Source organism: Hydractinia symbiolongicarpus, chromosome 13 (assembly GCF_029227915.1).
Source record: "Hydractinia symbiolongicarpus strain clone_291-10 chromosome 13, HSymV2.1, whole genome shotgun sequence".
Taxonomy (NCBI): Eukaryota; Metazoa; Cnidaria; class Hydrozoa; order Anthoathecata; family Hydractiniidae; genus Hydractinia; species Hydractinia symbiolongicarpus.
This window is the reverse complement of record NC_079887.1, coordinates 10,376,519-10,392,594: the sequence shown is the minus strand read 5'-3', so window position 1 is coordinate 10,392,594 and position 16,076 is coordinate 10,376,519. Positions and strand designations below refer to the sequence as shown.

The window sequence follows — 16,076 nt, the reverse complement described above, 5'->3', positions numbered from 1 at the left end:
CAACTTTTTAAATCAATGTGGACTTGAAGTCAATAATTGTCATGTTGTCAATAATCACTTTAAGCAAGGATACAAGCAAAACTATATGTATAATTAAAAAAGAGAAAAAAACGAGGTGCAGGTAGACAAGGCGCAAGTAAACGAGACACTAACAACAACATTCATAAGTATATAAATCTTTTAAATAATTATTATTATTATTTTACAGCGACAATATTAGAAAACACCTTAAAACATCAAAATTTACGGGTTGATTAGTCTGTCTATACTTTATCTGTCTTCATTTTCGTCGTCAGCCTGACCGGCTGCAGGCTCACCACCAAAATTAAATCCGCCTGGTCGCTCAGCTTCTGGCATGGGTTGATAGTCTACATCTGGTCTTTCAAATATACGCTTACTAAAACAAATACGAGAAGTTGTTACAACTGATGGAATTAAAAAGTACTTGAGCTTTGTTTCTAATCTTCCCAATAAGGATTAAAACTCATTATCGCATTTTTTACAAAAACTTTGTAAATTTAGCAATATGCTTACATAGATTCTGGTACAGCCAACAATCGAAATCCACCTGGTTGCTGTGGAAACACGTCTTCTAAAAAGTAGTACACGTGACCAACGGCGATGCCTAAATTAAAAAAAAAATACAGTCTGTTGTATCCTCACTCTACTTGGTGTTGCAATTCATGTCAAAGTAGAACAACGCAACAGATTCATTTTTTGCTTCACTAAGAATTTGTTTAAGTATGAAAGAGTTATATAATTTCAGAATTCACGAAATTATTTTCACGTCAAGTAAAAAATAATTTCGCAGATTTAACAATTCATCACTAACATTGTGAACTTTTACGTCCAATTAAACTTTTTATAATTATTTTTTGACTTTTGATAAGCGCGTCACTGTTATGAATTGTACCTTTTAAACCCACAAAGAAATTCGTGAGAGGAATATATATTATTGAAAATATTATTTCGGTTTGTCTGTTCAGTATTCATATTACTGTGGAAAGTTTATCATTTCTTGAACATGATATCATGTTCAAGAAATGATAAACTTTCCACAGTAATAGGAATATATATCATGTTTTTACGACCATTATCAAAAATCAAAATATTGAGGTAGATCGTTACAGTTTATACATACAGAAATAAAAACACCAATGCCAAAATATAATATAATTCGCTCCCCTATTTCCAGCGTTTTCTTTTAAAAACCCCACTCTGTGTTAGTAGCCTTAATAATTGTGCTAAAAGGTGGAATTATTATAAACTATAGTTTAAAAAGTATCTATGTGTAATCGCATGTCACCCTTAAATAAATTAAAATTTTACCCATTAAATCTACAACAACTGAATTTCCAAGAAGCAGTGAAAAACCAAGAAGCACCCAAGGTAGATACGGAGCTTGAAAGTTCATCAAACCAAAGAAATTCATCCGCACGTAAGGATTTCTACGACTCCAGATGTAAACTAACATAATCGTAAAAGCCTGACCTAAAAACACTAGATTGACGAAAATAGCTATAATCTGAAACAACTGTTAAGGAGGAAAAATGGAAAAATTTCGACAGGATAAAATTTCATCAAAAAGGCTGCCGAAAATTTATCTGCTAAGACGCCTATTTTATTCTTGACAAAATTTTTGGATTTTTCAATTTTTTACTTTCTAAATTTTAATATTCCAAATTTTGTTACGTTTGAACTTCCATAATAACTTACACTCTTTGTTTTGTTTATAAGAGTGAACAATAAAACTGTACGTAAAAAACTGTACATAGCGCATGACGTTTTTAGTATACTTGCTAAGGTTTAATAACGTGAAAGAAAAAAGTCTTTTTCTGAAATATTTATATTTTTTACTTTTCTCTAAAGCACCTTAACCTAAAGTCCCGCTTGGAGTTTAAATCAATCTTTTTAAGGATACTGTACAAAAATATAAAAAAAAATAATTTTATATTTATATTATCTTATAAACAATTTAATTTGCTTTCATATCTAATAAATAATTTTTTTTTAAAAAAAAACTAGAACTTAATAATGATAATGAAAATACTGAATTTGTGTGTGAACCATTACAGCATCCTTAAATAACAATTATTTTTTTTTTGGTGAAATATTTTCATTTAAAATATTTAATGTGATGAAAAGATACTGTCATTAAGAAACCACCAAACAAAAACATTAACACAAAATCCAGAGTTCTTCCTCGAAATGATCCTTCCTCCAGCATTCTACAATATCGATACCTGAACTCAAATCAAGGAGAAACATACATGACTTCAAAATAACAAAAATACTGATGCTGACTGACAAGAGATAATAGATTAAACACTAAACTTTCAAAAAGAAAATATTGAAAAGATACGTAAAAATCATATTAAATAAAAAATTAAAACCAAATGTTCCAAAAAATAAGAAATTCGTTACAAGACGCCATACCTAAAAATAAAATAAAAGGAAAGTTCTCAGCAAACATAAAATATATGTATAGTTATATTAGGTAACATTGAAAAATCAGGGAAATTGCTTTTAAATTTTAACCCATTATTGACATTTGACAATTTATTCTCCAAAAAGTTTTCCAAAAGAAACATAGCATATGCATTATACAAAAAGTTGTTTTTAAGTATATAATATTTATAGGATATTCTTGCCATATGTTCCTTAGATCAGTTATACCTGTTCAACTAATAGAAAGAGATAATTTATAATAGGTACACGGTATTTAAAACACACCTTTTTAAAAAAGTCTTGTTTGTCTTTTTCCTATCATTTATTTAGTCACTATAGGCACTATTTAGTCACTATAGGCTGACTGTGTTCATAAGGCAATGCAGTAAAAATGTGAGCTTTTTGTCAACATGAATTGCTCATAAAGGATAAAAATACCTACTTGGTATTGTCTAAATATCAATTCTGGATTGAAGTAAAGCTGAAATGGTGTCACCAAATCCAATTGCTACAAAGTAAAGAAATTTACTATTTAGATATTGAACGAAATACATGAGAAAATACCAAAAAATAAAAAAGGAAGTTTAATAGATTGTTTTTAGCTAATAAAATTGTTGTGACTATGCAACGGAACAATGCTAGGCAGCAAAAACAATGTGAAAAGCATAATTAGGTGAGATATATTGCATAAAAATAGTACTTATCCCATTCATCAGGATTTTTACTAAGTCGTTGTATGGGATTTAGTTTAGGTAAAATCGAAAAATTATTTAGTTAGTATATAGTGGCCATAAATTTTGCAATTTTGGAGCAACATCGCAAAATTTAATTCTACAACACACACTTGAGGCTAGCGAATCGCAAAATTAAATTCTGAAAAACTAAAGAATTTGGCCAACAGATTGGTCTGGATGAGTTGCAAATGTTTACAAAATTCTGTATGCGCGCACATCCTGACAGGCAAGAAAGAACCACATAGGCCAAACTTACTATTTATGCTAATTCATAGATCTTTAGAAATATAAGGTTGAAAATGCATTGGAATTGTTTTTTCTCAACTATTATCCATCTTTTTAAGAGCAGACTTTACAAATTTTAGTGTCAGTTTTTGTTTTTAACATTTCTTGCCTGTGCACATAGGTGTGCATGCTCACTGATCTTGATGCAAGATCAAAACATTACGTCACACTGTAACTCATCTATATAAAGAAAAAAATCTTCGAAATACTGAAATCCAATGAAGACTGATTCGCAAAAATAAGTTTTGCAATTTACAACTTTTCTGAGACGTCAATCGCAAAACATTTTCTGATCACAAAGACTTTTCAAATTAAATTGGCAGTTGTTGTCCGAAACTGCTCACACTTTCACGAACTCGCCTGGAACATTCCTGAAATACCTAATTGGGTCTGCGTAGCTCAAAATGAGCATTAAATACTCTAGGATTCTCCATCTAAGCCATGGCCCCTCCTGGAAATAATAGACAGGGTATATCCCTCGATATTTGTAAGGCTAGCCATGTAAAATATGCACATCAATCTATCTATCTAGCTATCTATCCACAGAGTCTTTGAATCATTAGTGTCTGTTTCTTTTTTCTTTTTCAGGCATATTTGGGTCTATTCAGGGTTTTTCGGGCAAATACTTGATTTTTTTTCAAAATGCCGAACTTGCCCAAAAACGCCTGCACTTTTTACGGCGTATGCTGCTTATCGGCACTCTCGTATTTAATGTTTGAACCCTGGACGTGAGAGCTCTAGCTAATTAAGATAGCGATTAGATTTACATGCCAGCAACCTGTTTAACCTTGTTGATTTAATCTTAGTACTCTCTAATAAATGCAAATCAATTAAAAAGATATATATTTTCTTTTATAATAGTGTTATTTGAGTATTTTTGAGATTTATAGCTAGCTAGTTGTTTTAGAGTGAAGTAAGAGGCAAACTGGTCCAACTAGTTGGAAATAATATTATTGAAGTATTAAAAAAACTCAATCAAGTATTACCACAGCTGACGTCGTAAAAAAACATGCTGTTGTATATATTCTAGTGACCACGGGTATTTGAAAATACTCCTGCTGAAAAGTTTGGTACGCCATCTTGTTTGTTTTGTTTTTCGGCACAAGTAAACGGAAACACGTCTTCGGTGCGCAGTTGGTAATAATAAACGGAACAATGATTTTATTAATATGTACCTTTATATACAGTTATTCCGCAATTTACACGCTGTGATTTTACAAGCGAAACACGAATTTAAAAACAGAACGGTTGGAGAGAACAGGGCAAGTTTGATTTGATTTGACAATTTTACAAGTTGACAAGGATGCCGTCCGCTAAAACTCGAACCTCTGCTAACTCTACCGAATCTGTCGGAATAAGTATCAACGAAAAAATTCTAAGAGAATGTCATCGGCTTTATACAGAGGCTGAAAAAGGTAAAGAAAACGCGTTTATGACACGTGAATGTTATCTATTACCTTCCTTTTTCACATTCAATTATGGCCTCCTCTGGTTTTGTAAAGTAATCTTTATGTTGGACAGTGTTTCTTTCAAGTATTGTTGCAAAACGCTTGTGATATACCCCATATATTATAGTCCTCCTTTTTTGAACAGATTGACAAAAAGCTTTTGTCACTGTCTGATTTGGGGAGGTTCAGGCTAATTTCATTATTATGTTGTGATGAAATTATTGCTCAAGATATTTTAACAACAATTTTTTAAGTAAGGTATTTTAGCAACAATTTTTTTTGTAAGGGTTGATAACGAGGTTCCTCATGCTTATAAGAGGCTTTCGCAAATTTTTTAAGGGTGAGAGGTGGTCGAAAACCATCGCAAAACTTGATCTACACAAGAATGAGAACCAACGAGCCAACGACCAATTTATCAGATTACCTAGAATAAATCCACCAACAAGCCAACGATCCAACGACTACTTCCTAGAGCCCGTCCCCTCCTACGTGTGGTAATCCCCAAGCTACAGCGGAAAAATACAGCACGAAATCACTAAACATAACGTTAGGGTTAAGGATCTTTGGCTATGTTGGTTCTTTAACACGTTGGCCTGACTATGTTGGGTCATTGGATTGTTGGAGCGTTGGCCACAAATTAAAAAGCTGCGATGGTATTCTAAAGTTGCTCCAAAAAACGTTTTCCAAAGCAATATACATCAGTGCAAAAATTTTGGACAAAATATTTTGATACAAAAACACCCAAAAATCTCTGTAGGCCGAAATAGATCGAAGAAAAAAAGAAAATCTAATTTTTCAGATATTTTTAAATAAAACTTATATATCATTGTTTTTACTGTCACTCTGGTTAATAAAAATGATTATCATTATCGAAGTCCTTGTGTTCTACCATCTCCTCATTTGTCGGTTCATCTTCAGTTATTGGTACCTTGGGTCTATCAGGGTCTAAAGACACTTTATTATATCATCTTTTCCCTCAGAAATTTTTACAACAATTGCGATTTAAAGACCTCCTGATGGGATTGGTAATGGCTTGAATTGTAGGAAAGAACTTTCGCTTCAATTCTTCCAACGTAATTTAAAGAGAACTATGTAAAAAAATCTCTCAAAATGTGACCCACAATCACAGGAACAAGCTTATCTTTTTTGTTTCATTCTCAAAGTGATTGCGTACGGATAGACGGATAAATGTGCGTTGCCTCTTTGTTTTCCTCCATCCGTTCACCTTGGCAAGGATTCTGCCATACTGTTTTCACATAAACATGCCATCCCTTTAAATCTATTTTTTTCGAAAGAAATTTCTATTTTCTTCCTAATGATTTTACTTGTCTGGACGTTTTGATGTTTGAAAGATAATCTTGAAATGATTGGTAAAGACAATGAAGCTTGTACAAGTCTTGAGCTTATAAGAACAGAAGTAGAATGTGTGGTAACAGAGCTCTAAAATGTATGTGTGTTGTCAACATGTCTGCACCAATAGCATGACTTCAGATGTTATAAAGACTTTTGTTATCAGACTATTTGATAAATAAATTGTGGGGTCATTGATTTTCAGGTAAAAGATGAAAATATACCAGGTGGGAAAATGCATTTGCCAATTCATATGCAAATGATATGGAAAAGAGGTAACAAATGGCCTCAATAGTGGGATAAAGGTCGATATTGATACAAAACTTTTAAGAATAAATCCAACACATGCCAGATAGTTAATGAGCCGTTATCATAAGTTTCCTAATCAAAGTGAGGACCCGCTTAAGCATTTATCTTGAAGAGAAAAAACTGTGGTTATCGTAAAATAAAAAGTTTCTTTGTTTTATTTTATTTTGTTTTGTATTTTCAGTTCTTTTCCTTTTTCCTTTTTTCACTAACACAAACATCTAAAAATTACCTTCAATAGTTCCAAAATTTTTGGACTTAATGATACCTTAATCCATGAAATTAACGAGTCATGAACTTAATGCGATTTTTTTTTGCGTCAATTTAATGACCATATTTAAATGCAGTGGTAATTTAAAAACTGTTGATTTCATAACTCTTTAATTAAAATACTGTTAATTTGGTGACTTTTTTCCAAATGCGGAATTAACTAAAAGCACCTCTTCTTCTGAAGACTCCTTGGTGAATTTTGTCTGATAACACCCCCTTCCCCAACTACTTCACTAGCAGTTTTTTTTTACTATTTTCACCTCTAATCACAAGAGTGAGTCATTTAGGCAAAAGTTCTTCCTTAAACCAATGGCTTTTGTCAATCAACTTCATTTCTATGGTTTTTACCAAGAAATTTGCTTGAACCATTGACATTTTGAATTTGTGGGCGCATTTCTGTTCCAGTGGACATTGTGCTGCTTGGACGTACAATGACACAGCACACCACATGTCATTTTGTAATATCAGCTCAGTTGTTATGATTTGGCATAAACATTGAAGAATGATAGTCTGTCTCAGCCTTGATGAGATGCAGATGTCATAGTGTTTCTCAATGCTATAAACTTAGTTATATTTTTTAAGTACAGAACTCTACAGAATCCTGAGCACCAAACATTTGCACTCTTGAAGGCTGTGAGACACTGTCGTTTTTCAATAATCTATCAACAGGTGTAATTATATTTTGTTTGTGGCCTGTATTCACTAATTTTTTTTAAAAAAGATAAAGGTTTAGGAGAAATTTCAGAAGAACAGATTTTCGTCACAGAAGGAATTTCTTTAACGAATTTACCTCGTCCACCCACCCCTTCCGCGGACAAAACTTGCTAAGCGTGAGGAACCTTTTTGTTGCTAATCCTAAACCTAAGTAGAATAATTTTGTGAATTTTTTTTGAACATTTTAGCTTTCGAAACAGGGCTAGGCAATTCTGGAATAAGAAATCAAATATCCAGCCATCAATGTGACCATTAAACATCGATATTTAACAAGTTGCACGCCTCTTTTAAATCTTACACGCACCATTTTAAACATAGTTCTCGTGACCCTTAACACTCAGCCTGCATTTTAAATCATAGCACAATAATAATAATGGGTAATAGCTGTGGGAGACAACAAACATATATTTTGTTATTGTTCTAGTTTGTCCAATGTTAAAATTACCAATTAAAACAGTTTGGGGGAAGGCTTTACCTAAACAGAAAAAGTCTGTTTTGCCTGAAAAATGTGTCCGGGGATATGTGTATGTTATGGATTTGTGTATCTTTGCTCAAAATAAATTCAAGCAGTGTTTACATTTTTCACAAAGTTTAGTGAAGTCATCAAAATGACAGTAATTAACCTACACAAAATAGCATCCACAAAAAGTATATATTGTAAAAAGTGTTGTTAAATTTAGTACTGTGGAAAATGGATATAATAAGACCCGATTATCTAGATTGACTATTTATAATTTTTTTCTTTAGGATTAATTCCTATTGGTGAGTCAGTAGGAATACCTTTGCTTGCTCCTCGTAAAAAAATTACAGTCATGTTAATGGGAAATCATTCAGCTGGAAAGAGCTCTTTTGTTAATTGGTAATTCTTTATCTTTTTTTTGATCGATTGTACCATTCGTTGCCAAATGTTTTTCCGTATTTCTTTTGTCACTGCTGCAGGTTTTTATAATGGGTTTTTAAAATGAGTTTTTTCGCTAAGAGTTTTTCCAGCGCCACTCAGTGTGGGCATCTGCAAAGTTTAATTATATCATACTTTGTGGAATTCAAACGCAAGGCATGTTCTGAATCCTCTCTGAATAAAGGCTTTCCTACTATTTACTTGTAGCATGACGCTGGATAATTACTGAATTTTGCCGACCACCATGCTACGACATATCTCATTTAAGTTTTCTCGTATGTTGGCATTTAAGTTTTCTTGTATGTTGGCACCTATATGAATACTGACAGACCTCTTTGCTACAAGATATCTTGTAGTTTCTGGTAAACCTCCAGTCTTTGAAAAAATTATGTTTGCACTATTGGTAATTAGCAACAAGTATGTAGTCCAAATTGTAAGTGTTGGGAACAAGTGTGGAATAGCAACATGGGACTACAACTTGGGAATGTCTGGAATTGACCGATCAGATCGGCTTACTTATGTCCTACTACGATTCACTCAGAAAAACCATTCGCTGGTACAAAAAGTTTGCTATGCACTTTTGTACAACTCTCAAAACCAAGAAAAAAGATTACATTACTGTGTTTAGAGAATGTCTCATCAAATCTTTAATTGGTGAACAAACACCAGCAGATCCAGTATCTAAACCAAAAATGGGAATCCACTATCTTGAAGGAAGCCAACAGAAAAGAAAGCCAGACCAACGAAGTCATGTAGAATTTGTGCGTCAAACAAAATGAGAAGTGAAACCAGATAATCCTGCATATGCCTCATTGCACTTTTATTATGTTATTATAAGCTTCTTCGGAATATATGTTTTATTTCCTGACCTATCAAAATCCAAAATAGCAACTGTATGTCTTTTCCATGTTTTAAATTTATTCGGGAAAAACGGACAACCATTATTTTCCCATTTATATGTTTCAAAAAAAAACAATGACATAAATGTCAGGTATGAGAATAATCGTAGTTGGCAAGTTTGTTACAAGAGGACTTACGAGTGTACTCGTAGTTGGCAAATATATTAAAAGCGGAACATCTAAGAAAACTTGTAGTTGGCAAATTTTCAACAATACGACACTAACGAGTGTGAAAAGAAAAATCTTTGCAAAACGCAGAATAATGTACAGGAATTTTTTGAACTTTTACACTGAAAATAAATGCATCGATATTTAACCAATAATTTTTTATTCATTGTTTCTTTTAGGTACGTTGAAGAGCATATACAGAAAACTGGTGTTGCTATTGAAACTCAGGGCTTCACAGTAGTAACTAGTGGAAAGAAAAGGGAATCTCTGCTGGTAATAACAATAATAACAGCAACCATTTTTTAAGGTTTTTTTTTTGAGAATTTTTTCTAAAAAATTTCATTAAAAACCTTAATAATTTTCAGGGTAATGCATCATTTCATTTATTTCCACACCTGAAGCCTCTTCAAGATGTAGAAGGTGAGTATGGTGATGCAGATTCAGCCCTCAAAGCCAACATTAAGTTGCAGATCAGTTTTTAGCATTGGCAAGAAAATACTGATGTAGTGTTTTTGTAACCCATAAAATAACCCAAAATTTTGGCTAAAAATTATGATAACCTTCTAAAATTGTTTAAACTTTTTCTAATAGGTGTAAGCGATTACTTAACTACGGAGATTTCAACGTCAAAACAGAAGAAGTTTAATCTTGTCATGTTTGTCGATACTCCTGGTTTAGTGGATGGTGATATGTCGTATCCATTTGATGTAAATAAAGCAATCGAATTCCTTGGTATGTGCTACAAAAAAGTATTTTGTACTTGATATCTTAAAAAATTTTCAGATATCTGTCCTTGCTAAATAAAAATGTAATAGTTAGGTTGATAGGTTTATTTAAAAAACAAGTTCCTGCTGCAAGTAAATTCTCATCTATTTCTTTTTCTGATTTTTTTTGGACTTGTTTTCTTTTTTAGGTGGTTTATGTGATTTAGTGTTCGTTTTCTTTGATCCTATTGGTCAAGCTTTGTGTAAAAGAACATTAAACATTGTTGGTAAGAGTTGTTAGAATTGTATCTTCAATACCGAGTGTAAGTCGATGCTAAGTACATGTGTCTATATGCTGTGCATCTTTATGATAAAAGGGCCATATTTTTTTGTGTGCTTTTCTTCGATTAAAATAACCAGTTAAAATACAAGGTACCAGTTGAAATATTTCGTTTTTTATTTATAAAAAAGATTAAAATTTTTTTGGCTTGTTCTTTTTGCGTTAACACATCTCTTGTTAAATAAACAAAATCTACAAAAAATATGGCGAAGCAATTTGCACCAGGTATTGAGGAGCATATGTGCAAAGATTTGTCAAGTTTCTCCATCGTGGCCATCCAGTTTTGGACATTTTATTGAAAAAAAATGTAGATTTATTTAATTTAAATTTCTTATTTTATATTATCTTATAGATAATTTAATTTATATCCAACAAAAAACAAAAGCTTTGAGAAATAATACGTGTATATATGTGAGGAAATAATTTTTAAGTTGCATTTTTTACCAAAGTAATAATTAGTTTAACTTTACATACATAGTTTCATTTTCCCACAGATTCTTGTGAATGAGAGTTACTTCATTGGAAGATCAAAATGTCCTGGAATTTTGGTGTTTGATCATGTTTTTTTACATTTTGCAAGGAAACCTTGAAAAAGTAGAGATAACCTAGTTATTAATATTGTCTTTTTAGAGCACTTGAATGAATCATACAGCGATCGACTAAGATTTTTCTTGAGCAAAGCAGATACAGCTGGAACAGAAAGTGATCGACAGCGAGTTTTGATGCAAATCACACAAGAGCTGTGCAAACGACCTGGACTCAATAAGTGTGGTTTTGATATGCCAACAATTTTCGTACCGTCGCTGACTGATAAAGTAAGCATGTTTTAGTGTGTTTGCTTTTAGCTAGGTTTTATGTTTTTCCTGACTCAACTGTATTCTATTCGTTAAAGCAAAATGGTAGCTGAAATCTTTATTATGTAACCCAACTCTCGAGTCTTTAATTGTTCTTTTTTTAAAAGCTACTTTCTTACTCACATTTTCGCGTGTTTTTTTTTTTTTTACACAATGCATGCACCAATGAATGAAATCGCGCTACTTTTAAGACAAAGTTTCGTGAATTATAGACTGTTCTTGATTATTTTTGACTTTTAAAGAAAGCACACAATGATCAATGCAAACTTTCAGCTTGAACCTTCCTTGAAAGCTACAATTTCTTCTTTTTTTAGATTTAATTTTTTAACTTTAATTTTTATAGCCTGCTCGATGCGAAAATCAAATTGAAAGTGTATGCAAGGAGGTTGACAAAACAATCAATCAAACAATACAAAACACGTTAAACAAGTTTGAACAAGATTGCACCACTGTTAGTAAAAAAATTGATCAAATTTTAGAAGAAGATAGGTAAATATACTCTGTGTTAGTTAAAAAAAGGTTTAATTAACATCTTAGAAAGACCGATCTAAGTTGTTAGAGAAAAGGTTCTTTTGATTTGATTTGACACGCTAAAATTTGGAATTACAGTAGAGTAGTTATACATGATTAATCGTGTGTAGGTAAGTAATACTGAACTATATGTACCATTCGTATTTTTTATATTTGTTTTGGTGTTTGATAATTTTTCTTCTCTTTGCAATCATCGAATCATTGAAAACGCTCAGTTGATGACGTCGAGCAAAATTACAGGGATTTTTTTTATAAATTGTTTTTTTAAAGAAGTACGAAACATCCCCATAAAACTTCCATAATGATTGCTTTTTTATTTAGAGTGCAAGGTAACGCAAACCTTCGCAGCACGCTAATAAGTTTCATACTTCTTATCCTCACAACATGTGTTGGTGTCTTCTTGTCCATTAGTTATTTTAAATTAGATGTTTTGAAATTTCACGAACTGGAACCTTTTATCGTAAGTAGTGCTCTCTGTTATTTGCTTTTTCCTGCCTTTTGAACTTGTAAACAGCTTTGATTAAGTGTTTGAAGTTTTGATGATAAATGAACTCTTTACATGTCATTACTCGCTAATTTTTTTCACGCCAAAATTACTATTTTAAGGTAAAGTTGGGGAAATTTTAACATCTTAGTTTTTTTTGATTCAACAACTAGTGTTTGTATCTTTTTATTTAGGATCCTATTGAAACCTTCTGGAAGGATCTGTCACCCAAGTTGCAATTTCAAACAAGAGCGACATTGGGTGTTGTCATGTTTCTTTTGCTGGTATCTGTGAAAATATTTTCAGGGTGAGTTTTCATTTCATGATTATTCCATATTTCTTTGGGTTCTGTCAATGCTGCCAAATCAGAATGCGTCTTCATATCACGCGATTCATTTCAGATCAACATTTATAAAAAAAATCTTTGTAAATGAAACATTTGGTACAAGCAGACACATTTTGTACCAAGGATGTTGGTAATGATGTTGGTGATGTCTACTTTTTTCAGATTCCAGTGTATTATACAAGGCTTCAGTAAGTGGGATCCTGACGCTTTCCAGACTACAATCTAACCTACGGTTGTAGTACTAATTTAAAAAATACAACCAAATGATACTATCCCACCATTATAAGGCAACTTTAGCTTACTGACTGTTGTTTTGCTTGACTGTTTATTTCGTTTTTTCAGTAAAAAAGAAACATTATCTCGCAAAGTCCGTCGCGTGTTACAAGAAAAACAGAATTATATCGATACTTCAGTAAAACCACAAAAGGTAGGTAACGCTACATGAAGGACAAAAATTGTCGCCTGACAATAATTTGCGACATTAATTCGTTCTGGATGGTAGATTGTATTTTGCGGCACAAATTATTGCAATTTTGAGCAGAAACCGCAATAATTTTAGTCCGCTATTTTTCATACCACAATAATATATGTCCACAACAATGGACTCATGGAAAGCTCATCGTTATCTTTATGCATTTGTTTTTCTTTAGGCGAAACTTTACACGGAATATCTGAAACAAAGCGTTGGAGATCACGACTTGATGTAACATTTGCACGATGTTTTCAGTGAAAAATATTTAATTTTTTAGGCTTCTTTTAAGTTATGGTAAGGTAAATTACACTGGCGGCTGGCAATTCTGGAAATAACCCAGTTAATTCAAGTTCACTTTTCGTACTTTTAGTCGATTTGATATTTTAGAAAACCTGAGATTTTTTTCGTAAAATGAAATTTAGGGAATTATGGAAATTAAATTATTTATGAGAACATTTATTTTGTAATTTTTAATGGCAGGTTTCAAAAAATTTTCTTTTTATTTCCAGGTAATTTTTTTGTTTGTTTTTATGTAACGTATGCAATTTATATAGCACGGAAACTTTCTAAATAGTTTTCTCTAAAAAAAATGTCTTAGTGTTTTTAAAATTCAAAATGTAGCCTGGTTAAGGTTTTTAAGCACTCCTCCAGAATAATCACAACGGTTCACGATGCTACAGGGAAACAAAACAAAATGTACAACCTCGTTTCCAGTCATTCTCCTTGTTTTTGATGTACCACCATAGTAATTTGCAACAGACCCTGACAAAGTTTAAGGGTAACTTGTCTGCCAAAGCTAGTTCCAGTATTATTTTGGGTGAGATTGTTCAGAGCCAATGTCGTTTAGCGTGCTTGCACACTCTGATTACTTTATTAGATTTATTAAATAAACCTGACTCGGTCTTGGTACTGCGTTGTACATTAAGAAAGAATAGTAGACTGCTGAAATGATACAAACAACAACCTTGTCTTTTAGTAAGTGTTTGTAGAGCTAGTTAGCTACAAAACAAGGTTGTTGTAAATATTCTTAGTACGTAGTAAGTGACGGAAAACCTACTGCAGACGTGATGATAAGAGCTATCTTTATGAATTTTAGCACTTGGTACTTTGTTCACGGGGGGAATCAGCTTCTCTGAAAAATTTATGAATTTTAATACCTTAACCGTATTCATGCAGTCAGGTAAAATCAATCCACTCATAGCCTAAAAATATGCTGTACTTTATAAAATTGGACCATTTGAACTGATATTTGGCGAGTTTTTTCATTGAAACAGAGTAGCCTTCTGTGATATAAGAAAATAGGAAACTGATTTGCACCAATCAAGCATGGGACATATTTTTTATGTTTTTTAAACATGTATCTTTGTCAAAGTTCATATATTGTTGAAAATTGTTTATCGGGGTCCTGACGACCAAATTCAGAAACTCAGGAATTATGATAGTGGGAAAAATTTTTGACTTCAGTTTATCAAACCAACCGAAAACATGTTATAGTAAGTTTCAAGTCTTTCAATTTTATTTTTAGCAAGAAGTATTTTTTATAGCCCACTTCATTGGGCACTTCAACAGCCATATATTTTCCACTTTAGGAAAATTTTTATGAAATGGATAGGAACAGAACAGAAAAGTTTTTACTTATCATTTCCACTTTATAATATTGCGCACATTTTTATACAGAAAGAAAACACACTTTGCACAATTTTCACAAAATGAAATAACCTGATTGGCTAAATAATTCTCTACTTGTCTTTTTCGTACACAACGCAAAGAAAAAGTTGAACTGGATTCTACTTTGCTCAGAACAGAATGGACAAGAGAATTTTTTGTTCGTATGATGTAAACATTTTAAGTATGCATGCTCAGAAATTTTTCTGTTCACTTTCAATCTTTTCTATGGAAAATTACATTATACTCATACTTGTATTCAGATTATTTAGAAAGAGGTATTTAAAACAAGAATAGAACTTGCTAATTTTGCAAAAATTTAGTTCTCGTAAAACTTCAAAAAATCTCTTAATGGTTCTGCTGTTTTACATATAAGAATGTCTAAGGCAAGCTTTTATAATATCTGAAGCTCTCTACATGTATCCAGAGTCTCCCCTTCGCTTTACTTCCTTGTTTTTTTTATAGGACGATTATTGCAGTTACCCAGATAATTTTTCTTGTATATTTTAGTCATGAGGCAATACAATATGCTAGTACGTTTTCTGTTGCTGAAACATATATTCTGCCCGCTAAACTTCCGCAATTCTTGGTCGCATAAATTAACAAATGACGCGTTCGCATAATCTGGCCATATATTGGTCAAAAATCACTCAACGATACCAGGATATTTTTTCGTCATCTTCTCTCATATCAAAAAGACAAAAAACCCTGGCTACGAGGGTGCGTGCTTGCAATGATAACACATTTCTAAGATAAGTTAATTAATTTTCGCGAATCAAACCATGTCGAGATATTTCGCGAAAATGTTTTTTTACTTTTTCTAAGTAAACTATTTTAAGGTTTTCTGCAAAGAATTATTTGCACGAAATCTAGTATATTTTTCGCAATTTTAATTAATTTCAGATCTACTCATTGAGATAAGGTAACCTTAAATGGAACTTGTTCACATCGCAGAGGCTGTCAATTAATTTTACCAATTACAAAGTAAGAAAGTTCAAAACTGGAGAAGGGAAAACGAAAAATGCCTTTTGTGTTTTCCAAAGTTTCGTAAAGTTAATTTTAGCGAAAAAGTATTTTCTCGAATTAACCTTTCCGGGGATTTTCGCGCAGACAAATAAAAAGCCAACATCTTACAAAGCGCAAAAAAAGAGTTGCTGTGT

The 16,076-nt window shown here is 32.2% G+C and overlaps 2 protein-coding genes across 2 annotated transcripts; one reads left to right on the top strand and one right to left on the bottom strand.

Moving 5' to 3' along the window:
* Positions 1–160: 160 nt before the first annotated feature.
* LOC130622867 (derlin-2-like) lies at positions 161–4,613 on the bottom strand. The gene is made up of 7 exons (XM_057438316.1): positions 4,454–4,613; positions 2,891–2,956; positions 2,363–2,436; positions 2,150–2,243; positions 1,330–1,525; positions 535–625; positions 161–397 (listed from the first exon to the last, which is right to left on the bottom strand). The coding sequence occupies exons 1-7, from the start codon at positions 4,544–4,546 to the stop codon at positions 271–273; spliced, it is 741 nt and encodes a 246-aa protein (XP_057294299.1). The 5' UTR covers positions 4,547–4,613; the 3' UTR covers positions 161–270.
* Positions 4,614–4,670: 57 nt separating this feature from the next.
* LOC130622862 (uncharacterized) lies at positions 4,671–13,757 on the top strand. The gene is made up of 12 exons (XM_057438312.1): positions 4,671–4,882; positions 8,303–8,414; positions 9,700–9,793; positions 9,886–9,940; positions 10,112–10,252; positions 10,434–10,511; positions 11,195–11,379; positions 11,762–11,907; positions 12,271–12,409; positions 12,628–12,740; positions 13,122–13,206; positions 13,430–13,757. The coding sequence occupies exons 1-12, from the start codon at positions 4,771–4,773 to the stop codon at positions 13,484–13,486; spliced, it is 1,317 nt and encodes a 438-aa protein (XP_057294295.1). The 5' UTR covers positions 4,671–4,770; the 3' UTR covers positions 13,487–13,757.
* Positions 13,758–16,076: the final 2,319 nt, after the last annotated feature.